The 26423-nt window shown below is 32.0% G+C and overlaps 1 protein-coding gene across 3 annotated transcripts; it reads left to right on the forward strand.

Moving 5' to 3' along the window:
• Positions 1-1907: 1907 nt before the first annotated feature.
• LOC130808882 (uncharacterized) lies at positions 1908-7639 on the forward strand. Of its 3 annotated transcripts, XM_057674423.1 has the most exons (11): positions 1908-2332; positions 2576-2644; positions 2773-2901; positions 2997-3113; positions 3759-4247; positions 4338-4648; positions 5377-5476; positions 5557-5616; positions 6355-6438; positions 6533-6649; positions 7020-7633. In XM_057674423.1, the coding sequence occupies exons 2-11, from the start codon at positions 2603-2605 to the stop codon at positions 7320-7322; spliced, it is 1752 nt and encodes a 583-aa protein (XP_057530406.1). In that variant the 5' UTR covers positions 1908-2332; positions 2576-2602; the 3' UTR covers positions 7323-7633. The 3 variants fall into 3 exon arrangements, with proteins under 3 accessions (XP_057530406.1, XP_057530404.1, XP_057530405.1); XM_057674421.1 differs by lacking the exon at positions 2576-2644 and having other exon boundaries at positions 7020-7639; XM_057674422.1 differs by lacking the exon at positions 2576-2644 and having other exon boundaries at positions 2791-2901.
• The last annotated feature ends 18784 nt before the right edge of the window (positions 7640-26423 follow it).

Consider the following 26423-nt stretch of genomic DNA (forward strand, 5'->3'; position numbering starts at 1 on the left):
TTCATAGCGCATTGTTTCATATAATTTAATTGTGCGTCGTTTAAGCGTGCTCCTAGGGATTGCTCTATATTGTGGTTGCAAAGTTTTTCTAGTGCAACGCTCGTATGTCCTACTTTCACCAAGGTTAAATGGAAATTCATCACAAATTACATACTTAGAAAATTCATCAATCATATCATCACGATTATATTTAAAAGGCATACCTGTGCTGGGAATGTCCCACTGTCGGCTTCCACTTGTGGTCCCGCTGCCGCTTGCTGCATGAGTTTCTTTTGTGATTCCATGCTTCTTTGCCAAATGTTTGTTAAAATATCCCGTACCACCACCTAACACGTATTCACAAAACAAAATAAATAAATTTTTATAAAATATGAATATATAATGTATGTATAAAAAACTGAAAAAATATTTACCTCTGACGAAATTGTATGAAACTAAGGACTTTACTCTTTGACTTTCACAAATTTGACAAGTGCATAAGAAAACATCTGGATTGTCGGTTGATTCTTTTGTAAAATACGACCACATATGTGAAATAGCTCTACCACTAGAGGTGGCATTGCCGGAAAAGGTTGTCTTACTGGTTCATCTTCATCTAAATTTAAAATAAAGACATACTCAAATACCACGATATATAAATAAATAATAATTTAAAATTTAATCAATTTGAAGAATAAAATTATAAAACTAACCGATAGTTTGGAAATTGACTCGTTTACCACGAGCTTGTCTTTGTTGTTGTTGTTGTAGTTGTTCTTCATGTGATCTTGTTGATGACTGTCGAGATATATGTATCCCAGTAGGGGTCGTTGGTTCCTCTTCTTGTTCTTCTTCTTCATCAATTTGCATTTCTCTTTCCACTTCTTCTGCATAATTATGTAATTCTTGGTCGTACCCTTCTGGATAATTTGGTTCATAATTATAATTACTAATCGAAGGTATTGTTGATACCGACGGAGTTGAAGTGACCTTTCTTTTGGAGCTAGAACCTCCCAATGATTTGGCCACTTTAGTAACTTTTTTAGAGGCTTTTTCAAAAAAGAAGACATGATTGATAATATTGAAATAATAATAATAGAATTAAGAAATAAATAAATAATTAATAGACTAATTATGTAATTAACTAAATTAAGAAATAATTAAAAGACTAATTATGTAATTAAGAGAATAATTGCGTAATTAAGTAGAAAGAGTAAGTAGAGAGTAGGAGAAGAGATGAGTTGGGAATGAAAATGATTGAAAGTGATGGGTATTTATAGGAAAATTTGCAACGGCTAGTATAACGGCTAGTTTCCCGGTCCGGTTCCATGGAACCGTTGGACCGGTTCACCCAGACCGGTCCCGGTACCGGTTCCATGGAACCGTTGAGCCGGTTCACCCGGACCGGTCCCAGTTCTGGTTCCATGGAACCGTTGGACCGGTTCACCCGGACCGGTTCCGGTTCCAACCCGCGGCTCTTAGGTCCGGTTTATGCAGTTTTTTTCCGGCGGTTTCACGGTTCCGGCAACTTTTTTCCGGCAGTTTCACGGTTCCGCAGTTCGGGCCGATTCGGAACCTGTCGCGAACGGTTCCGGTTCCGGATCCGGTTCTAAGCGGTTCGGGACCGGTTCGATTCCGGGTAACACGCTCCATGGCCATCCCTAGTTACACAAATACCAAATTTCTCAAACAAAAACCAAGTTCGATGCTTATTTTACTCTTCCCTATCCTACCCGACAAAAAATTCTTTCATTTTTGTTTTTTTGATTAAAACTAAAAATTAAAAGTAGTGGGCCTTTTGTATTTCTCTTTACATAATGACAGTTCATTACCAAAACTCCAAAACTTTGAACTCAGTTAACGCTCAAACACTTATTAAAACCGTCGTCTTCTTCTTATAGCTTTGTCTCACTCTTTCCATTTTCCAATACTCTCTCCTTCTCGTTCTGGAATTTTTGACTTCATTAAAAGTACCACAAACTTACATTATTTTATTTCATTTCATTTGATTTTAAGCTTCTTACTTTTATGAATAATAATAAATATTATAATATACTTCGATCACAAGTTCATCAAACTCCAGGCACATTTCTGTTTCTAGGCCTCTTTCCCAATTCAAAGTCAGCTCTTTTCCCGCTCAAATTGTGCTTCACCAAATCTAACCATATAAACTGAGTTGGTTTTTAATTTTTATTACCCACTTGCAAAATTTCAATTATTTTTCTGGTTTTGAATTTATACATTAGACAATAGCTTATATGCTGGTATGCATGCTGCCCATGAAGTCAGAGAAATGAACACTAAACCTGGCACGTCTCAACAGATTCGTAGACTTCCTCTTACTAGTCAAAATGTATAAATCTTCAACTCAGCTTCTCTTACTTTTCCCTATTTTAAGGAATCTTCGATGTGTTTTTCAAGCTGTCATTTGAAAATTTCTTGATGATTCTGTTAATTTGGTTGGAATGTTCACATTGAATTATAGTTGATGAAATAGAAAATGGGGCAATAGTGATTTGTAAATTTCTTCCAAAGATTCAATCTTTTTGTGTTTCCTGCATTTATTGCTATTCTTTCTTGCTTATTTTGGGTGTAGGTAGTTATATTCACATAAAGAAAAGAAATGGAAAAGGGTAGAAATTCTTTTTCCTTAGAGGTAGATAAAGTAAGCAGCTTTTAACCAATCTGCTTGAGCATTCTCTTTTCTTAAAAGAGAACATTACTTTTATTTCTATTTTTTTTCCTTTTCATCCTTTTTATAGATTTTTGACAGTTGAATGTAATAATGTTCAGGTTTTGCAATTGTCACAGGACAATAAGGTTGAAATGCAGGGAATTAGATCACCAACAAATGCACAGAAAGCTACAATTATGAAGGGAAGTCAAAGGAGTAAAGAGAAGAAACTGGCCTTAATACAAGATGTATTGATTATTGAACATATATATCCCATCAAAATTTTGTCTTTGTTTTTGACTTGTCAAGTAATTTTTGGTCAGTTTTGGGTATTGAATGTCAGGTTGATCGATTGAAAAAGAAGCTTAGAGATGAAGAGAACATAAATAGAGCACTCCAAAGAGCCTTTAATAGGCCTTTGGGTGCTCTACCTCGTCTTCCTCCATATCTTCCTGCAAATGTAAGTATTCAGGGGTGTATTGGATCTATATATTGATGAATGATCAATGTCCTCATTTTAGCTCAACACAAACTCTAGGTCGATAACATCATTTATTAGAAATCAATGTCAAGACTGTCAAGAACAAACTCAACCAAATGACCTTCATGCGAGAGCCCTCTGGCTAGAAGTATGAAGGCTCTCGTGTGGAGGCTACTCAGGCTCTCTACTTGACGCTAAATATTTCAATGAGATTATAACCGAAAATCTCCTTGTCACGTTTGGCTTTTAATACCATGTCAAGAAACTAGCTCGATCAAAATGAAAAATCTCCTTGTCACGCGAGAGCCTTCCGACATTAGGATTGTAGAACGGTGGATGCAACATTGACCCAATGTCGGATGAAGTAGGCACACGCCATATATTTGGATAAGATTAGTATTGGCCATCTTCTTGTCACGTTGGCTTTTGATACTATGTCAAGAAACTAGCTCGATCAAAATGAAAATCAGCTGCTGAATTCAATATTCTAACTGATTTAGAGGTTTAATGTTCATGTATTTTAATGTTTCAAAGTGAAATTAAGCATCAAGTAGTCTGAATTTTATTCACAATTCTATAGAAATCGAGTAATCTGAATTGTTGAAAAGTTTATGTTGATCACAGACACAGGAACTTCTTGCAGAGATAGCTGTCCTGGAAGAGGAGGTGGTTCGGCTCGAAGAACAGGTTGTTACTTACAGGCATAATTTGTATCAAGAAGCTGTGTTCATTTGCTCCAAGAGAAAATTAGAGAATCCTGTTGATTACTACGAACGAATTCTGAGTAGATGTTCTTCTAAGGAAGATCCTTCTGATTCAGAAATATCTCCATTATCAGTTACTAGAATGGTGTCTACTTCTTCCGACATTGTGTCTGATCGATCTTGGTTATCACTAGCTCGAACCACTTCGACTTCATCTGACATTGTTTCTGATCAAACTGGTCATCGTAGTAGACAAAAATCTAGTGATTTGATGAATGGCAAAGAAGAAGACGATCCAAGATATTCGATATCTTTCAGAAACATAGAGTTTTCTGAAAGGAAACTTTCTAGAGTTAAGACTCCAGTTAAGAAAAAGTCTTCTTTCAAGCGTCAACCTTCACAGAAATCTGTATAAATTCTCAATCTTTTTTGTGGTCTAATTTGAAGCTTGAAATGAATTATATTATGTGATGTTTGTAACATTTTCAATCATTTTCAGGCAGTAAATAAGGAATTAGGAGGAGACAGTGAACCAAACAAAATCTCTGAGGATATTATGAAATGCTTGTGTAGCATTTTTGTGAGGATGGGTGCAACAAATGATAAAGGGACTTCATTAGACACTTCTTATTCTTTGTCATTCGTTTCCAGCCGACAAAAGAAAGATGTGGAGATTCATGATCCTTATGGAACTTCTGTAGAATTGATGGATAGAGATATTGGTGCTTACAAGGAGTTTTGCACCGTTGATGTTATCTCATTCGATCTTAAACGGAAAAGAAATGCACTTTTCTTGCTTCATAAACTTAAGTTAGTTGCTGCATTTTACTTATATATTACTATCCATTCCATTACATGAATGCCATTAACGGCCACTTTGGTAGGTGGTACTAAATGATGGTAATGGGAATGAAATACTAGTGTAATTTTAGTTAAAAAATCTCATGCTTGTCCAACTTGAATCATTCCATTTTCTTTATAAAATCCATCCCAATGCATTACCATTGGCATTAGGTGGTAATGAAAATTTATAAAAAAAAAAAACAAAACTTTTTTGTGTTCAAAGTTTCATTACCATAAGAATGATTTGGCACTTTTGTTAAAATTTTACATTATAAATCATTTTCATTACCACCATTTAATACCACCTATCAAAGGGGTCATAAGTGGCATTGGGGTTCGATATTGATAAATTTTACAAGAAAACCCGCATAAGATAAGAGTTGATTACACATAAATACGACGAGGTTTCCACTCTAAAACCAATTGGTATTAGGAGAAGCCATCAAGTATATATGTTAGTCACTCCTTCTCTAATTTCAATGTTGGATCATATGTGGATATTTTCCAACAGATATACGCAACCTTTTGTTTAATGATAACAAAAAGGTTGTTTATAATTAACCCTATTTGGTAACAAACGTCATTTACAACTTCATGTAAGAAATACACATAATTATGAGAAATCATTATAATATGCATCAAAACAGATGGTTTATGTTTGTATGTTAAATTGGGTAGATTATGAATTTATCTAGGCTTCTCCTTGGAAAGCTTGCGAAAGTAAGCTTGGACGGTCTTAGCCATCAGCATAAGCTTGCGTTTTGGATAAACACTTACAATGCTTGCTTGATGAATGTAAGTTGTGATCACTGGGCACTATCATTACACTTGAATTTAAGAATTATGGTCTGTTTTAATTCTTATACTGCTTTCAGGTTTTTCTGGAGCACGGAATACCCGACAGTCCTGAAAAGGTTGTTTTATTAATGCGTGAGGTAAGAGATGCCCATGTTCCGCTCATTATTTTAACTCTCCTATTTGATCATTGTATTCCATGTTTTTTAATTACCTCAGTTTAAAATAATTCCATGGTTTTTCCAGTATCATTATCATCACCCTTTTTCCTGAACAAAAGTAAAAAGAATTCCTTGCATATACATATATTGGTCTAGGAGCATTCAGCAAATACTCAGCACATGTGTCCCCCTTTTTTATACTCTTTATCAATCATTTTTAATTTGTATTTTATTCTTAATTGTTGAAACATAATTAAGTGAAATATGTTTGATTCAACTCAATGTAAATTTTGTTGATATCAATTCTTCATAATTTATAATTATGCTCCGTTAGAAATATTTATGATTAAATGAGTAGATCGAGAAGCGTGAAAAACTGGATGGGACACATGTTGAACCAAAGGGAGTATGAATTTTGTAACAATTAAGGTTTACCAGTTGTAGCATTTTAAAATGTAATTAGTTGCATATAAAAGTCTATGTTTGTAAATAGATTGGCTATTGTTTTTCTTAATTCCAAAATCCAAGTAATGACCGAAAATGGAAGCTTTCACCTTCCCGCTCCAATCACGTGGCCAAACTCACGCGTCATGTATTGTGAATAGATCCCTCCTGTACTTGTATGAGTCAGTTTGGTACACTTTGTATCCTTGGGAAAGATCTTTCTTGACAGTATGCTTAATGTATTGATGTTGATTTTAAAACTGTTTTTAACAGGCAACGATAACGGTGGGAGGCCAGAGAATGAATGCGATCACAATCGAGCATTTCATTTTACGACTTCCATTTTATGTAAAACAGGTTACAGACGTCTTTGTTCATTCCTCCGAGCGAAATTAATGGTATCAAAAGTTTTCACATCAATTGATCTTATTATACCTTATCTACTCGACAGGGTAGTAAAAGATCGGCCAAAGGCGATGATCTGAAGGCAAGCGAAATGTTTGGTTTGGAGAGTGTGGAGCCGTTAGTTACATTTGCCTTGTCTTGCGGAAGTTGGTCATCTCCGGCTGTGAGTAATCCAACCTCTTAAAGATTTGTTTTAATTGATACTGAAGAAGTCGGTCTGAGATAGTTACTTCTGAATGCCCTTATGAGATTACAAACTATAGCCGATTAATCATGATGCTCAACAAAGAAAAACTGGCTTTTCAGAGAATTGGAATACGTAATTAAATAAAAATAATGAAATCCTTTTAAAACCCCTCATGATACCATAGATTTCATTTAAACTTCCCTTCAACAACGACAATGCCTAACTCTTAAATTTAATAGGATCGGCTACATGAACCAACGCGAACCAACATTTTAGTTCCAGAAACCGCCCACTTGAATTCATCGAAAACCATTCATTCTGATTTGTTGACTTGTTAAAAAAACAGGTGCGAGTGTACACGGCATCACAAATAGAAAGCGAGTTAGAAGTGGCAAAGAGGGAGTATCTGCAAGCAGCAGTTGGAGTTTCAAAGGACAATAAGTTGGTATTACCAAAGCTGTTAGATTGGTATCAACTCGACTTTGCAAAAGATATGAAGTCACTGATTGATTGGATTTGTCTCCAGTTTCCTGATGATCTTAGGAAACAAGCATTTAGCTGCCTAGAGAGGAAAGAAAAAGTTCCTCTCTCGGATTTAGTAGAAGTGATACCATATGATTTCAATTTCAGGTACATTATACATCCATAACATTCGCGTTCTTCACTCGACTATGATTTTCTTCTCCTTCAGTCCCAGATCAATTTTTGGTATATAATTTGTTAGCACAAAAATATACAGAAGTACATAGAAAGCTTTTTTGTTTGGAGTTGCTTTACGAGGCAGTGAAGTTGATTAACCTGTATACCTCCACAAATGGAGCTTCTGTAAACATGATTTGTGTTCAATAGGCTTATGTAATTAGTCTCTTTTGTTCAATTTAAACTTTAAAGCACTCCACATTCTTTATTTTAAGATACAACTGTGAACTGTAGTTAATAAAATCAGATGCTTTCTTGTAGGAGTCCTACTGGTTTAGTATATCAACTGAGATTTATTTGAATTGAATATGATGCTTATTAAAGATTTATTTTGTAGGAGTCCTAGTTAATAAACTTTAGTATATTAACTGCGAATTACAGTCTTAATGTTTATTTTTTGCGAATTACAGCCATCAAAGTATCAAAGTTTGCAGGTTTAAGCCAAAATACATAATTCCAACCATTTTAGTGGTCGGGATTTTAGGTTAAGTGGTCGGAGTTATGTATTTTTGGCCTAAACTTATAAACTTTGATACTTTGATGGCTGTAATTCGCAAAAAATAAATATTGAGGCTGTAATTTGCAAAAGTGCTAAACTTTAAGACTTTATTTTGCAAATTATTCAATATAAAAACATAAATATCTAAAAATAGTTTTAAAAAATTTAAACGAAAAAAATAAAAAAATTTTATCATAAAATTATTATTAACATACACTCATATAGTCACAAACTAAATTTAAAAAATAAAAATTAAATTAAGCATTGAAGTCAAGTACCAATATTATTACTAACAACACAAATCTAAATTATAAGTATATTATGTTTTAATCATCTCAAAATATTCAATATATTTAAAAAGATTTAATTAAAAATAGAAACTTTTTATGAATAACTAAAAATAAATAGAATAAAATGTGTAGTATTTTAATAGATTTAAGGAAAAATTACCTAGAATAATTTAACTTTTTCATGATTTTTCTACAATAATCACACCCATTGATTAACCATAAATAATCTCAACTTTGAGTGGTATTTTCTCAGAGTAAACACGGTAACTAGATGAGTTGCTATAGCAAGTTTTATTTTTTTAAAAAATAAAGATAAGTTTTATTTTTTTGTCCTTCTTTTGATGATATTGTGACTATGATGAGTGGTATGTGTAAGAGGAAGAAGAGTAAAGGCTCGATGTATGTTATGCTGTGGGTTGAGATGTTGTATCAAACTTGGCTACAGTGTAATCTTCGTGTTTTTGAGGATCTTGGTCTCTCAGCTCTTTATGTGGCTCATAAGATTGTCTTTTTGGTTACTGCTAAATTAGATGATAATTGTAAGAGCTGGCTTATTGTTTAGTTCTTTGTTTTGTTTTTTTTTTTTTTTTTTTTTTTTTTTTTTTTATGTTTCTGGTGCTTTGGCGTAGTGTAACTTCCCTATCGTGTTTGGAAGTGTTCCTTTTATAGCCTAGGTTGTAAAAGGGTTTTTTTTGGAAGTTAATATATTCTCTTTTACTTGCCAAAAAAAATGTCGTAAAAAATGTTAAAAGAATGTTTAAAAAAATTTTAATTTTTTTATTTTTCGAAAGTTTTCATGTAAATTTCAAAATTTTTCTCTAATTTTACATTAATTTTCAGTGTTTTTTTATTTTTGTGAATTACCTACTATAGCAAGTCATCGGATCAACCAAGTTTATTTTAGGCAAATACCCCTATAGCTGAAATTATTCATGATTAATCAATAGATGAAATTGTTGTAGAAAAAAGATTGGATTATTTTAGATAATATTTTCTAGATTTAATGACCAATGTAACTTAAAAAGTCAAAAATCATTCAATATAGATATTATCGTATTTAATGGATAGTAAAGTCAAAAGTATAAAATATACTCCCTCCGTTCTTTTAAGTTCTTTCATTTTGGGTTTTTCACACATATTAAGAAAAAGAAAATATTTGGTTGTAGTGGGTATTATTTTAATTAAATAGTAGTGTGAAATAATGATTGTATTAAAAGTATGAGAGAGAGAATACTTATAAATAAAAGAAAAGGGGTACATTAAAAGAAAATGAGGGGTTTAAAGAGGTAAAAGTGAGATAAAAACTTTCTAAAAATAGAAAGTATTCTAAAGTAGAAAAACTTATGAAACTACCCATTATAATAAGGTGGAAGAACTTAAAAGAACGGAGAGAGTAGTAGTTTGAGAGAAATTTTTTGTAAGAAAGTACACATGTAATTTTGAAAAGTGATGATGTCAATGGTGATTTAGTTAAGTAATTACTATTTTTTTGGAAAAAATTGAAAACTTTCCATTGCGCCAAATAAAGACAAGTGCAAACACAAAGGAGGGAATACTTTAACCCTGTTTTTGCATAAGTATGAAGAAGAGAGCCGCCTTTTATAAAGGATTGTCTCAACTCACTCTTATTATTATTATTATTATTATTATTATTATTATTATTATTATTATTATTATTATTATTATTATTATCCAGTTCTTTTTTTAATGTCCACTTTAAGTTTGTCCACTTTAAAACGGAGAAATTTAAATTAGATTTTTGAAGTATATGATGAAGATAAAATATATTAATGTGAGATATTGTTAGATTGTCTTGATGTAAATTTTTTAATATATAATTTTTATAATTTTTTATGATGCGTACATAGAGATATTAAGGCTTAAAATTTGCTAAAAAATGCATGCAAAAGGTAAAGTGGGCAAAAAAAAGAAACGGAGAGATTATTATTATTATTATTATTATTATTATTATTATTATTATTATTATTTTCTATTATTATTATTATTATTGTTGTTATTATTTTGAGAAATAAGAATAATTATAACACCAACACAAAATCCGAGTACAAATACAAAGAAACAAGATGATGCCAAACCATCATGATCACTAGCGAGAGCCACCTTCTAGAAAGGGTTCCCAATCAAGGCTTAATCATTTGTAGCATCATTTCAAGAACAAGATTACAAAGCAAGGAGCCAATCTATTTGCCTATCATTCTCCTTGCACAATTGAATTAGCCTATTTTTCACACTCCACTTGATCTGATTGACGATGTGTGTTGTAGTTGATGTATCTTTTTTCCTCCAAATAACGTCATTCCGTAATTTTCAAACACCATAAACTGTCGCTGCAATTGCAACTAGTAAGGCTCGCTTCTTGATTATGTTCCCCCTAATGTTTCCGCACTTGTTGAGGATGGAATGCAATGTATGGGAAGTTGAGTCATACCCCATCCACTGCATAATTTGCTGCAAAATCATCACACTGCATGGGCATTGAAAGAAGAGATGATCGTGTGTTTCAATGTCGTTACTGCAAAGAACACAAGTTGCGTCCTGTACCAAATTAAATTTCAGAAGTCTATCTCTTGTATACAACCTGCTTCTCATAGTTAACTAGGTGATGAACCTATGTTTAGGTACTGAATATCTGCACCAGACGTTCCTGCTCCAGTTGACGTTGTTGTCAGGTGGCATCAGCAATCTGCACACCCCTTTAATGCTGTACTGCGTGCTGGTCTGCTGCTGGATAGTAGCATGTATTTCATCTCTTAACTTGCATAGCCCTTTCCACATCCAGCTCGCAATGATGGGAGGATTATGATCCTCCCATTTTTGGTCTTTAATGTAAACCGCATGAACCCATTTGACCCATAAATTGTCCTTCTTATGGCTTATGGCCCAAATTTGTTTTCCAATGACTGCCTTGTTCCAAAGCATCACGTTCCTAATGCTCAACCCACCCCCTTTTGTTGTTTCACACAAATTATCCCAAGCAATATTCCCATGTTTTGTTCCTTCACTAACACCATGCCATAGAAAATGTTGACAAACACTATTGATTTTGTTAATGATTGTCTTTGGCAATATGAAAATTTGAGCCCAATAAGTACATATAGAGGTAAGAACCAAATTTACCAATTGAAGTCTACCACTATACGAGAGATTTCGAGAGCTCCAAATCTTGATTCTTCTACACATCTTATCAATGAGTATTTCACATTCTGTAGGGGTGATTTTCTTAGTATCCATGGGAACTCCTAGATAGGTAAAAGGTAACTTACCTATTCTGAAACCACAGACATTTTTAATCACTTCATGCTCACGTGGAAACATTCCCACCAGATAAATTTCTGATTTCCCGGCACTTACCTGCAAACCTGTGGTATCAGAAAAAAGCTTAAGACCACTTATCATCATAGAAATAGAATCTATATCACCACTGCAAAAGAGTAACATATCATCTGCAAAGCAAAGATTATTCAACTTGAGAGCTTTGCATCTTGGGTGAAACTTGAAACCAGGAAGAGTAGCAACTTGCTGGAAAATTCTAGTTCCATATTCCATACAGAGGGTGAATAAAAGAGGGGAGAATGGGTCACCTTGTCTTAGTCCTCTTTTTGGATATATAAGAGGGCTAGGAATACCATTAATGATCAAAGAATAAGCAGGAGATGTGATACAGGTCATCACCATCTCGACAAAGTGAGTAGGAAAACCTAGATGGGTAAACATATCCTCAATGAAGCTACATTCAACCGTGTCATAGGCTTTAGTTATGTCTAGCTTCATTAGACATCCTTTTTGTTTCTGACTTGGCCTGTAAAGCTTGACCAGATCTTGACAAAGAATTACATTGTGGATTATATTCCTCCCAGAAACAAACGCACCCTGGTTTGAACTAATCACCTTAGGTAGGACTTTGCCAAGTTGAGTGCATATAAGTTTGGTAATGCATTTGTAGATTACAGTGCAGCAAGCTATAGGCCTGTACTCTTTGACTGAGGTTGGAATATTCACCTTGGGAATGAGAGTAACTGCAGTCACATTTATTTCCTTGAGCAACTTTTTTGATCTGAAAGCATCTTGTATTGCCTCTGAAACCTCCAAACCTATGATCTCCCAAGCATGTTGGAAAAATGTGCTATTAAAACCATCAAAACCTGGCGCCTTGTTCTTGTTGATCGATAAAAATGCTTCCTTGATGTCCTTCTGAGTGAAGCTACAATCAAGAAGAATGTGATGATAATTCTCTAGGCACCGACCCTGTTTTATAATATGATTATAAACTGTATTCCTATACTCCATCGAGGTACCAAGTAAATGATTATAAAATTCAATAAAGGTACGAGTGATAAGTTGAGCAGTATCCACCCAATTCCCATACATATCAGTCAACGCCAATATAAGGTTGTCCTTCCTTCTCCCTTTGATGTAGTTATGGAATAATTTGGTGTTTTCATCACCATCTCTAAGCCAATGAAGTTTTGCTTTCTGCTGTACAACAAGTTGATAATCGTTCTTACTCTTCAAGAATTTTTCAGCTGCCAATTTTCCTGTTGCGCTAAAATAGGATCATGAGGGGAGTGATGCATTGCTTCTTGTGCGTGTAGAAGAGATTTTTTGGCCTCTTTAAACGCAGCAGCAAGGGAACACTCAGACCTCCCATCCATTTCTTTGAGCAAAGGTTTTAATTGCTTCAATTTTTGAACAACTTTGAACATCCTCGTGCCCATAAAATTCTGATTCCAGTCTTGCTTGACTGTGTCTTCGAAATGCTCATGGAATACCCAATGATTATAAAACTTGAAAGGTTTGAGACCCTGTGGCATATCCACCGTTGAGAGTATCATGGGGCTATGATCAAAAATACCTTCTGGAAGGAAGTTAACCACGGCTGTTGGAAACGCGAGGTCCCACATTTGGTTGCATAAGAGTCGATCAATCTTTGAAAAGACCCTCTTGCTGCCCTCTTGCTTATTATTCCAAGTGTAAAACCTTCCCGTACTCTTGATATCATGAAGCCTGCATTGATGCATACATTGAGCCATAGGCAAAATCTCCTTTTCACGGACTATGGAACCAATTCTATCATCATAATGCATGATAGCATTGAAATCACCACCAACACACCATGGCAAAGAAAGGTTAGTAGCCGTATCACAAAGAAAATTCCACAGACTCTCTCTTTTCTTTACATTATTGTGACCATAAACAAAGGTACATAAGAACTTCAATTTTGTAGCATTGACTAAAATTTCAGTGTGAATGAATTGATCAGTCAAATGCAGCAAATTAACAGTAAAAACATGGGGTCTCCAAGCAATAATTATTATTATTATTATTATTATTATTATTATTAATTGATAGATGTTTTAACCATAAAAAAATGTCCAACACATTGAAAAATATTTAATTAAAAAACTGATGAATAATTTTGATAAATAATTGAAAAAACGGATGAAATAAAATATGTAATTTTCGAATACATTATGCTCCTGTGATTTAACTATAAAGCCAAAAATCAATTAATACTATTGTAGTCATAAATGAAAGTAAAACCAAAAGTCCTTTAGATATCATAATCAAAATCATAAATACTAATAAATAATAATAATAATAATAATAATAATAATAATAATAATAGTAATAATAATAATAATAATAATAATAATAATAATAATAATAATAATAATAATAATAATAAAAAGAACTAGAAAATAACATATGACGACTTCTTAGAGTTTTTCCAAACGTGTCAATTTGATAGGACTATAATTGATTACGTGACAATTTATTTTCCTAAATAAATTTTTGGTTAAATTAGGTAAGTAAATATTATTACATTAATTCTAGTTATATATCTAAATAAGAATCTTAAATAAATTAATTTTTTTAAAAAAAGCATAATTTATATGTAAGTAAGGAATTATTTTTGAAAAATATATTAATTTGAATTATTATCATAATCATAAATAAATAAATCCAAATAAAGAACTAGACAATAACACATAGCGACTTCTTAGCGTTTTGTCAAATGTATTAATTTGATGGGACTATAATTGATTGCGTGGCAATTTATTTTCCTAAATAATTTTTTTGTTAAATTAGTTATGTAAAAATTCACTACAAAAAAAGTTGCACCTACCAACATTTTAAATGCAGTTAAGCACGCTTATATGTGTGGCTGATAAATTTAGCCACGATTAATTAAGTGTGGCCTCTACTTGTGCTGGTAAATTTGTAGGCATGCTTAATATGTAACAGGCTCAAATTTCTTAATCTTAATCTTCCGATTAATTATTCCGAAATTTCTTTTCGAATTCCTAATCCTTTGGTTATCTAATTCAAATCACCTTGAATTCCTAAACCTTATTCCGATTTTTAAAATTTCTTCCAAATATTAAACATAAAAATATATATATATTCTTAAATTGCTTTATAAGCACTAAAATATTATTTTATTATTTTATACTACGAAAAGTAAAATTTTAATATTATATTTACGGTTTTATTAAAACGTTAGGTTTCAATTTCGTTTCCTTAAACTAACTTTACTACTTGTCATTTTAACTTTACAACTTTGATTTAATTATTTTATACCTAAAAATTAACTATATTTTTCTTATTAACTTTAAGTATAGTTTTTAACTAAAATTTTCTAAGTAAACTATCATATTTTCATAATCAAACCTTAATCATACTTTCCCATTAATCTAAAACATTTCACTAGCATAAACTAGAACAAAAATTTGATGAATCAAAATCCTTTTTACATCAATCCATAATGTTCATCACTTACACAAGCTATCACCATTTCCTTACACAAGTTAACCTTCTTCTACACTCCAAACTCTTACACATCCACTTACACACTCCAACTCTTACACATCCACTTACACACTCCAACTCCTACACATTCACTTACACACTCTAAATTACTTACACAAGTTAACCTTCTTTTTCATACAATCTTATGAACTAAAAAGTTGCCCAAAACTCATTATAAATACCCCTCCTTAGCTATGAGATCACTTGCACCCCCATCATCAAATCTTTCTACCATTCTTTCTTATATCTTCACTTCATTAACATCTTACTAACTTTATACCCTTTTTATTTGTTGAAGAATCAAATAAAGATGGAGCTTGATCTTATCACTTCTTAAGCCAATAATCATCAACTTTTAAAAAGTCAAGTATTATCTTTTGGATCTTGGATATCATTTTCTTTTGGGTAATTGAAGATCTACTTCTTTGAAGCTTGGAACCTTGAAGACTTTCTCTTTTGGAGCTTATTTCCTTAAGTTCTTATTTTCCTATTATTATTCTCTTACTTGGTTTAGCGCCACCTTCGGAGGAAAATGGTACACATTTTCTTAACTCTCTCGTTATGTGATATTTATTTATGGTTACTCGATTATATAAAAGCATGATCAATATGATTTTATTTTAGTCATTTAAACTTTACAGGGTAATATTAAAGTTATATCCAGTTTAGTGATATTTTCGTCAAAACAATAATACTTTTTGGACACTCGAAAAAAAAGTCATATATATGGAAATTTTTGATTAATATGATAATATATATATATATATATATATATATATATATATATATATATATATATATATATATATATATATATATATATATATATATATATATATATATATATATATATATATATATATATATATATATATATATATATATATATATATATATATATATATATATATATATATATATATATATATATATATATATATATATATATATATATATATATATATATATATATATATATATATATATATATATATATATGAATTTTACTAGATAAATAAACTTATGTATTTAAAATGATTCCATATCATCTTGGTGTTTTGATATTTTTTTTTGTTGGACTCAAGTAATTATAAAGAATTATTAATCGATTTATCGGTAAAATAGTCAAACAAATTTGTTAAAATACTTAGCATTTATTTTTCTTGAAAACTCATTTCATATAGATTTTGGACCATTAATAACTTGTCGGATTATGTTATTTTTATAGTGATGATAGATCCGTTTTACTATTTTACTGGTTATTTGATAAAATATGTTATTAAGTACTTAGAAATATTACCCTTGACTGTTATGATTATTTATGACATAATAATGACTTAGTTTAGTCTCAGGATTCTTAGTATAGCTACGAAAATTTGTTATTTAATTAATATTAATTTATTAGATACTAGTAATTTGTTCCTATTAAAAGGATAGAACTGTCAAAATTTTGACTAGTGGAAGTTTGACTTATAAGAATGTAAACTATTTCGGTTTAGAGTCTTGTTTGATATTGCATGATATTGATTGTATGACTCTGATAGTAAGGTAACGTCGAACCATGGACCGGCATGTAAAATCCCGGCGTCCGTGTTAGCCGGCACTTAAAATGCGGTGTCAGACAGGGGGTCCGAGAAAAACCCATCCTGTGAAGTCTCGAGCATAACAGTATTGAGAGGAGTGACGACTCCCACCACAGTTAGGGTTTAGGACTACGGTCCTCACCTAACCAGACCCTTACATATATCATTTGTCATTATTTTTGTGATCTTGTGATGTGCTATGATGGTAAAGCTATGAGACTTAATTGCACTTGATTAAATAAGCATTAAGGTTACCAAGTATTTAGTAGCAGTAATGAACTTCTGCAAGTATTGAGAATGTAACTTAATGGCTTAGTAAAGGTCAATAATGAGTAATAACCTTCTATATTGTGCTTGATGATTATTTTGTAAGCATGATTTAACTATCGCATCATAAGCTTGTTGAGAAAATTGTACTCGGTTTTATCGCTGACTGATTTAATCGGTTGTCATCCGTATTATGGATGACAGTATTTTGCAGGAAAAATTAGCTCAGGTTTCGATCCAGGCTGCAACTTTAATTATTCAATCGAGGACTTAGCTTCAATGATTTTACTTGATGACTATATTGTACTTATGTTTTTTTTATCGTATTTAAGTAAACCTTATTTTATATTTTCTCAGTTGTAAGATATATTTTTTACTTATGTTTTGAACGATTTTTTTTATTTCAAATGGTTTTTAGCAGTTCGGCGTTTTACACTTTCGCATTAGTTATCTAAAGTATAATTATTAATGTTAATTATGTATCGAGAGTGCCGCTCCTGCTACACGTGGTATCAGAGCTAAAGTTACTCGAATCTTGAAATTTTAGTTCCATGTGAAAGGCATGATAGCCGAATTAAAAAAAAATATATTCAAATGATATTTTTCAAAACAAGTCTTCCTAAAATTTCTATTTGTTTTCTATGTGCTTATATGATTATGTGTAAAATTACGTGCCAGATCAATTAAGTTAATGTGAAAGTTAGTCACATGTTTAAAAATTTTTTTAGGTAAGAAATGGCGTAACTTCATCTGATCACGAAGCTAGAGTTCGAGAGCTAGAAGCACAACTAGCTCGGATGAAAAGGACAAATGAGCGACTGATCACCCTCATGGAGAATCAGGCTCAAGAGGCCAATGATGACGGGAAATACTTTAAGAATATGGCATATCATCGTCTGCCGCAATACGACGGAGAAGCTGATCCGGTTCGCTTCGAGAATTGGCTCGCAGAGATGGAGAAACTTTTAGAGGTCATTAATTGTCCAACGCACCTAAAAGTAAAGCTGGCTTCAAATCATAGTCATATGGTAGAAATTACGTGTTACGTTGCGATTTTAAGGGTTTTTAAGCGTTTTTAAGTGTTTTTGCCACTTGTGCGCATAAAGTAACTCAAACTTTGTTTGTTTTACACGAAACTTGGCACACGACACTATTTGGTATATATTATTGTGTTGAAGTGGTTAGAATTGAAAATCATAATCATATACTAGCAATTGCGTGTTAAGTTGCGATTTTATACGTTTTTGCCACTTTTGTGCATAAAGTAGCTCAAACTCGATTTGTTTTGCACGAAACTTGGCTCACAACACTATTTGCTATATGTTATTGTGTTGAAGTTTTTAAAATTGAAAATCATAGTCACATGCTACAAATTACGTGTTAAGTTTTGATTTTAAGGGTTTTTATGCGTTTTTATCACTTTTGCGCATAAAGTAGCTCAAACTTGGTTTGTTTTGCACGAAACTTGGCAAACAACACTATTTGGTATATATTTTTGTGTTGAAGTGGTTAGAAATGAAAAACATAGTCATATGCTAGAAATTACGTGTTAAGTTGCGACGTTATTCGTTTTTAAGCGTTTTTGCCACTTTTGAACATAAAGTAACTATAACTTGGTTTGTTTTGCACGAAACTTGGAACACAACACTATTTGGTATATATTATTGTGTTGAAGTGGTTAGAATTGAAAATCATAGTCATCTGCTAGAAATTACGTGTTAAGTTGCGATTTTATGCATTTTTGCCACTTTCGCGCATAAAGTAGCTCGAACTTGGTTTGTTTTGCATGAAACATGGCACACAACACTATTTGGTATATGTTATTGTGTTGAAGTAGTTAGAATTGGAAATCAAAGTGATATGCTAGAAATTAGGTGTTAAGTTGCGATTTTATGCGTTTTTGCCACTTTTGCGCATAAAGTAGCTCAAACTTGGTTTGTTTTGCACGAAACTTGGCACACAACACTATTTGGTATATGTTATTGTGTTGAGTGGTTAGAATTGGAAATCATAGTGATATGCTAGAAATTACGTTTCAAGTTGCGATTTTAAGGGTTTTTAAGCGTTTTTGCCACTTTTACCCATAAAGTACCTCAAACTTTGTTTGTTTTGCACGAAATTCGGCACACCACACTATTTGGTATACATTATTGTGTTGAAGTGGTTAGAATTGAAAATCATAGTCATATGCTAGAAATTACGTGTTAAGTTGCGATTTTAAGGGTTTTTTAGCGTTTTGGCACTTTTACACATAAAGTAGCTCAAACTTGGTTTGTTTTGCTTGAAATTTGGCACACAATACTATTTGGTATATATTATTGTGTTGAAGTTGTTAGAATTTAAAATTATAATCATATGCTACAAATTACGTGTTCAGTTGCGATTTTTCGGGTTTTTAGGTGTTTTTGCCACTTTTGCGCATAAAGTAGCTCAAACTTGGTTTGTTTTGCACGAAACTTGGTATACAACATTATTTTGGTATATATTATTGTGTTGAAGTGGTTAGAATTGAAAATCATAGTCATATGCTAGAAATTACGTGTTAAGTTGCACGAAATTCGGCACATCACACTATTTGGTATACATTATTGTGTTGAAGTGGTTAGAATTAAAAATCATAGTCATATGCTAGAAATTATGTGTTAAGTTGCGATGTTATGCGTTTTTAAGCGTTTTTGCCACTTTTGCACATAAAGTAACTTAAACTTGGTTTGTTTTGCACGAAACTAGGTACACAACACTAGTTTGTATATAATATTGTTTTAAAGTAGTTAGAATTGAAAATCATAGTAATATGCTAGAAATTACGTGTTAAGTTGCGATGTTATGCGTTTTTAAGCGTTTTTGCCACTTTTGCCCATAAAGTAGCTCAAACTTTGTTCGTTTTGCACGAAATTCGGCACACCGCACTATTTGGTATACATTATTGTGTTGAAGTGGTTAGAATTAAAAATCATAGTCATATGCTAGAAATTACGTGTTAAGTTGCGATTTTAAGGGTTTTGTAGCGTTTTGGCACTTTTACGCATAAAATAGCTAAAACTTGGTTTGTTTTGCTTGAAATTTGGCACACAACACTATTTGGTATATATTATTGTGTTGATGTGGTTAGAATTTAAAATCATAATCATATGCTACAAATTACGTGTTCAGTTGCGATTTTACGGGTTTTTAAGCGTTTTCGCCACTTTTGCGCATAAAGTAGCTCAAACTTGGTTTATTTTGCACGCAACTTGGTATACAACACTATTTGGTATATATTATTGTGTTGAAGTGGTTAGAATTGAAAATCATAGTCATATGCTAGAAATTACGTGTTAAGTTGCGATGTTTTGCGTTTTTAAGCGTTTTTACCACTTTTGCACATAAAGTAACTCAAACTTGGTTTGTTTTGCACGAAACGTGGTACACAACATTAGTTTGTGTATATTGTTGTTTTAAAGTAGTTAGAATTGAAAATCATAGTAATATGCTAGAAATTCCGTGTTAAGTTGCGATTTTATGCGTTTTTAAGCGTTTTTGCACTTTTGCGCATAGAGTAGCTCAAACTTGGTTTGTTTTGCACGAAACTTGGCACACAACACTCTTTGGTATATGTTATTGGGTTGAAGTTGTTAGAATTGAAAATCATAGTCATATGCAAGAAATTACGTGTTAAGTTTCGATTTTAAGGGTTTTTAAGCATTTTATTCACTTTTGCACATAAAGTAGCTCAAACTATTTGGTATATATTGTTGTATTGAAGTTGTTATAATTCAAAATCATAGTCATATGCTAGAAATTACGTGTTAATTTGCGAGTTTAAAAGTTTTTAAGCGTTTTTGCCACTTTAGCGCATAAAGTAGCTCAAACATGGTTTGTTTTACACAAAACTTCGCACACAACACTATTTGGTATATATTATTGTGTTGATGTGATTAGAATTGAAAATCATAGTCATATGCTAGAAATTGCGTGTTAAGTCGCGATTTTATGCGTTTTTGCCACTTTTGCGCATAAAGTAGCTCAACCTTGGTTTGTTTTGCACGAAACTTGGCACACAACACTATTTGGTATATGTTATTGTGTTGAAGTGGTTAGAATTGGAAATCATAGTGATATGCTTGAAATTACATGTTAAGTTGCAGTTTTTTGCGTTTTTGCCACTTTTGCGCATAAAGTAGCTTAAACTTGGTTTGTTTTACACGAAACTTGGCACACAACACTATTTGGTATATATTATTGTGTTGAAGTGGTTAGAATTGAAAATTATAGTTATATGCTAGAAATTACGTCTTAAGTTGCGATTTTAAGGGTTTTTAAGCGTTTTTGCCACTTTTGCAGATAAAGTAGCTCAAACTAGGTTTCTTTTACACAAAACTTAGCACACAACACTATTTGGTATATATTATTGTGTTGAAGTTGTTAGAATTGAAAATCATAATCATATGCAACAAATTAAGTGTTCAGTTGCGATTTTTAGGGTTTTTAAGCGTTTTTATCATTTTGCGCATAAAGTATCTCAAACTTGGTTTGTTTTGCACGAAACTTGGCACACAACACTATTTAGTATATGTTATTGTGTTGAAGTTGTTTGAACTGAAAATCATAGTCATATACTAGAAATTACGTGTTAAGTTTTGATTTTAAGAGTTTTTAAGCGTTTTTGCCACTTTTGCACATAAAGTAGCTCAAACTTGGTTTGTTTCGCATAAAACTTGGCACAACACTATTTGGTATATATTATTGTGTTGAAGTGGTTAGAATTGAAAATCATAGTCATATGCTAGAAATTACAAGTTAAGTTGCGATTTTAAGGGTTTTTAAGCGTTTTTGCCACTTTTGCGCATAAAGTAGCTCAAACTTGGTTTGTTTTACACGAAACTTGGCACACGACACTATTTGGAACATATTATTGTGTTGAAGTGATCAGAATTGAAAATCATAGTCATATACTAGAAATTGCGTGTTAAGTTGCAATTTTATACGTTTTTGCCACATTTGTGCATAAAGTAGCTCAAACTTGGTTTGTTTTGCACGAAACTTGGCACACAACACTATTTGGTATATGTTATTGTGTTGAAGTTGTTAAAAATGAAAATGATAGTCACATGGTTAAAATTACGTGTTAATTTTCGATTTCAGGGTTTTTAAGCGTTTTTGTCACTTTTGCGCATAAAGTAGCTCAAACTTGGTTTGTTTTGCACGAAACTTAGCACACAACATTATTTGGTATACATTATTGTGTTGAAGTGGTTAGAATTGAAAATCATAGTCATATGCTAGAAATTACGTGTTAAGTTGCGACGTTATTCGTTTTTAAGCGTTTTGGCCACTTTTGCACATAAAGTAACTCTAACTTGGTTTGTTTTGCACGAAACTTGGTACACTACACTATTTTGTATATATTATTGTTTTAAAGTTGTTAGAATTTAAAATCTTAGAAATATGCTAGAAATTGCGTGTTAAGTTGCGATTTTATGCGTTTTTATGCGTTTTTATGCGTTTTTGTCACTTTTGCGCATAAAGTAGCTCAAACTTGGTTTGTTTTGCACGAAACTTAGCACACAACATTATTTGGTATATATTATGTTGTTGAAATGGTTAGAATTGAAAATAATAGTCATATGATAGAAATTACGTGTTAAGTTGCGACGTTATTCGTTTTTAAGCGTTTTTGCCACATTTGCACATAAAATAACTATAACTTGGTTTGTTTTACACGAAACTTGGCAGACAACACTATTTGGTATATATTATTGTGTTGAAGTGGATAGAATTGAAAATTATAGTCATATGCTAGAAATTGCGTGTTAAGTTGCGATTTTATGAGTTTTTGCCACTTTTACGCATAAAGTAGCTCAAACTTGGTTTGTTTTGCACGAAATTTGGCACACAACAGTATTTGGTATATGTTATTGTGTTGAAGTTGTTAGAATTGAAAATCATAGTCATATGCTAGAAATTACGTGTTAAGTTTCGATCTTAAGTGTTTTTAAGCATTTTATTCACTTTTGCACAAAAAGTAACTCAAACTTGGTTTGTTTTGCACGAAACTTGTACACAACACTAGTTTGTATATATTATTGTTTTAAAGTACTTAGAATTGAAAATCATAGTAATATGCTAGAAATTGCATGTTAAGTTGCGATTTTATATGTTTTTAAGCGTTTTTGCCACTTTTGCGCATAAAGTAGCTCAAACTTGGTTTGTTTTGCAGGAAACTTGGCACAACACTATTTGGTATATATTATTGTCTTGACGTGGTTAGAATTGAAAATCATAGTCATATGCTAGAAATTACGTGTTAAGTTGCGATTTTAAGGGTTTTTAAGCGTTTTTGCCACTTTTGCGCATAAAGTAGCTCAAACTTGGTTTGCTTTACACGAAACTTGGCACACAACACTATTTTGTATATATTATATTGTTCAAATGGTTAGAATTGAAAATAATAGTCATATCCTAAAAATTACGTGTTAAGTTGCGATTTGATGCGTTTTTGCCACTTTTGCGCATAAAGTAGCTCAAACTTGTTTTTTGTTGCACGAAACTTGCCACACAACTCTATTTGGTATATATTATTGTGTTGAAGTGTTTAGAATTGAAAATCATAGTCATATGCTAGAAATTGCGTGTTAAGTTGCGATTTTAAGGGTTTTTAAGGTTTTTTGCCACTTTTGCGCATATACTAGCTCAAACTTGGTTTGTTTTGCACGAAACTTGGCACACAACACTATTTGGTATATATTATTGTGTTGAAGTATTTCGAATTGAAAATCATAGTCATATCCTACAAATAGCGTGTTAAGTTGCGATTTTAAGGGTTTTTAAGCGTTTTTCTCACTTTTCCACATAAAGTAGCTCAAACTTGGTTTGTTTGGCACGAAACTTGGCACAACACTATTTCGTATATATTATTGTCTTGAAGTGGTTAGAATTGAAAATCATAGTCATATGCTCGAAATTACGTGTTAAGTTGCGATTTTAAGGGTTTTTATGCGTTTTTTCCACTTTTGCGCATAAAGTAGCTCAAAATTTGTTTGTTTTACACGAAACTTGGCACACAACACTAATTGGTATATATTATATTGTTGAAATGGTTAGAATTGAAAATAATAGTCATATGCTAGAAATTACGTGTTAAGTTGCGACGTTATTCGTTTTTAAGCGTTTTTGCCACTTTTGCACATAAAGTAACTCTAACTTGGTTTGTTTTACACGAAACTTGGCACACAACACTATTTGGTATATATTATTGTGTTGAAGTGGATAGAATTCAAAATCAAAGTCATATTCTAGAAATTGCGTGTTAAGTTGCGATTTTATGCGTTTATGCCACTTTTGCGCTTAAAATAGCTCAAACTTGGTTTGTTTTGCACGAAACTTGGTACACAACACTATTTGGTATATATTATTGTGTTGAAGTATTTAGAATTGAAAATCATAGTTATATCCTACAAATAGCGTGTTAAGTTGCGATTTTAAGGGTTTTTAAGCGTTTTTTTCAATTTTCCGCATAAAGTAGCTCAAACATGGTTTGTTTCGCAGGAAACTTGGCACAACACTATTTGATATATATTATTGTCTTGAAGTGGTTAGAATTGAAAATCATAGTCATATGCTCGAAATTACGTGTTAAGTTGCGATTTTAAGGGTTTTTAAGCGTTTTTTGCTACTTTTGCGCATAAAGTAGCTCAAACATGGTTTGTTTTACACGAAACTTGGCACACAACACTATTTGGTATATATTATATTGTTGAAATGGTTAGAATTGAAAATAATAGTCATATGCTAGAAATTACGTGTTAAGGTGCGACGTTATTCCTTTTTAAGCGTTTTTGCCACTTTTGCACATAAAGTAACTCTAACTTGGTTTGTTTTACACGAAACTTGGCATACAACACTATTTGGTATATATTATTGTGTTGAAGTGGATAGAATTGAAAATTATAGTCATATGATAGAAATTTCGTGTTAAGTTGCGATTTTATGCGTTTATGCGACTTTTGCGCATAAAGTAGCTCAAACTTGGTTTGTTTTGCACGAAACTTGGCACACAACACTATTTGGTATATGTTATTGTGTTTATGTGGTTAGAATTGGAATTCATAGTGATATGCTAGAAATTACATTTCAAGTTGCAATTTTAAGGTTTTTTAAGCGTTTTTGCCACTTTTGCCCATAAAGTAGCTCAAACTTGGTTTGTTTTGCATGAAATTCGCCACACCACAGTATTTGGTATACATTATTGTGTTGAAGTGGTTAGAATTGAAAATCATAGTCATATGCTAGAAATTACGTGTTAAGTTGCGATTATAAGGGTTTTTTAGCGTGTTGGCACTTTTACGCATAAAGTAGCTCAAACTTGGTTTGTTTTGCTTGAAATTTGGCACACAACACTATTTGGTATATATTATTGTGTTGAAGTGGTTAGAATTTAAAATCATAATCATATGCTACAAAATACGTGTTCAGTTGCGATTTTACGGGTTTTTAAGTGTTTTTGCCTCTTTTGCGCATAAAGTAGCTAAAGCTTGGTTTGTTTTGCACAAAACTTGGTATACAACACTATTTGGTATATATTATTGTGTTGAAGTGGTTAGAATTGAAAATCATAGTTATAATCTAGAAATACGTGTTAAGTTGCGATGTTCTGCGTTTTTAAGCGTTTTTACCACTTTTGCACAAAAAGTAACTCAAACTTGGTTTGTTTTGCACGAAACTTGCTACACAACACTACTTTGAATATATTATTGTTTTAATGTAGTTAGAATTGAAAATCATAGTAATATGCTAGAAATTGCGTGTTAAGTTGCGATTTTATGTGTTTTTAAGCGTTTTTGCCACTTTTGCGCATAAAGTAGCTCAAACTTGGTTTGTTTTGCACGAAACTTGGCACACAACTCTATTTGGTATATGTTATTGTGTTGAAGTTGTTAGAATTGAAGATCAAAGTCATATGTTAGAAATTACATGTTACGTTTCGATTTTAAGGGTTTTTAAGCATTTTATTCACTTTTGCACAAAAAGTAACACAAACATGGTTTGTTTTGCACGAAACTTGGTACACAACACTAGTTTGTATATATTATTGTTTTAAAGTAGTTAGAATCGAACTTTTGTATATGCTATTTTATGTGTTTTTAAGCGTTTTTTCCACTTTTGCGCATAAAGTAGCTCAAACTTGGTTTGTTTTGCACGAAACTTGGCACACAACACTATTTGGTATATATTATTGTATTGAAGTGCTTATAATTCAAAATCATAGTCATATGCTAGAAATTACGTGTTAAGTTGCGATTTTAAAAATTTTTAAGCGTTTTTGCCACTTTTGCATGTAAAGTAGCTCAAACTTGGTTTGTTTCACACGAAACTTTGCACAACACTATTTGGTATATATTATTGTGTTGAAGTGGTTAGAATTGAAAATCATAGTCATATGCTAGAAATTACGTGTTAAGTTGCGATTTTACAGGTTTTTACGCATTTTGGCCACTTTTGCGCATAAAGTAGCTCAAACTTGGTTTATTTTGCACGAAACTTGGCTCACAACACTATTTGCTATATGTTATTGTGTTGAAGTTGTTAAAATTGAAAATCAT

Source organism: Amaranthus tricolor, chromosome 3 (assembly GCF_026212465.1).
Source record: "Amaranthus tricolor cultivar Red isolate AtriRed21 chromosome 3, ASM2621246v1, whole genome shotgun sequence".
In the NCBI taxonomy this organism is placed as follows: Eukaryota; Viridiplantae; Streptophyta; class Magnoliopsida; order Caryophyllales; family Amaranthaceae; genus Amaranthus; species Amaranthus tricolor.

Coding starts and splice junctions, on each gene's coding strand:
- LOC130808882 (XM_057674421.1), top strand. CDS start 2,246: ATGCATGCTGCCCATGAAGTCAGAGAAATGAACACTAAACCTGGCACG. Junction 4,649..5,376: donor TTCTTGCTTCATAAACTTAA/GTTAGTTGCTGC, acceptor GAATTTATCTAG/GCTTCTCCTTGGAAAGCTTG. Junction 5,617..6,354: donor TTGTTTTATTAATGCGTGAG/GTAAGAGATGCC, acceptor TGTTTTTAACAG/GCAACGATAACGGTGGGAGG.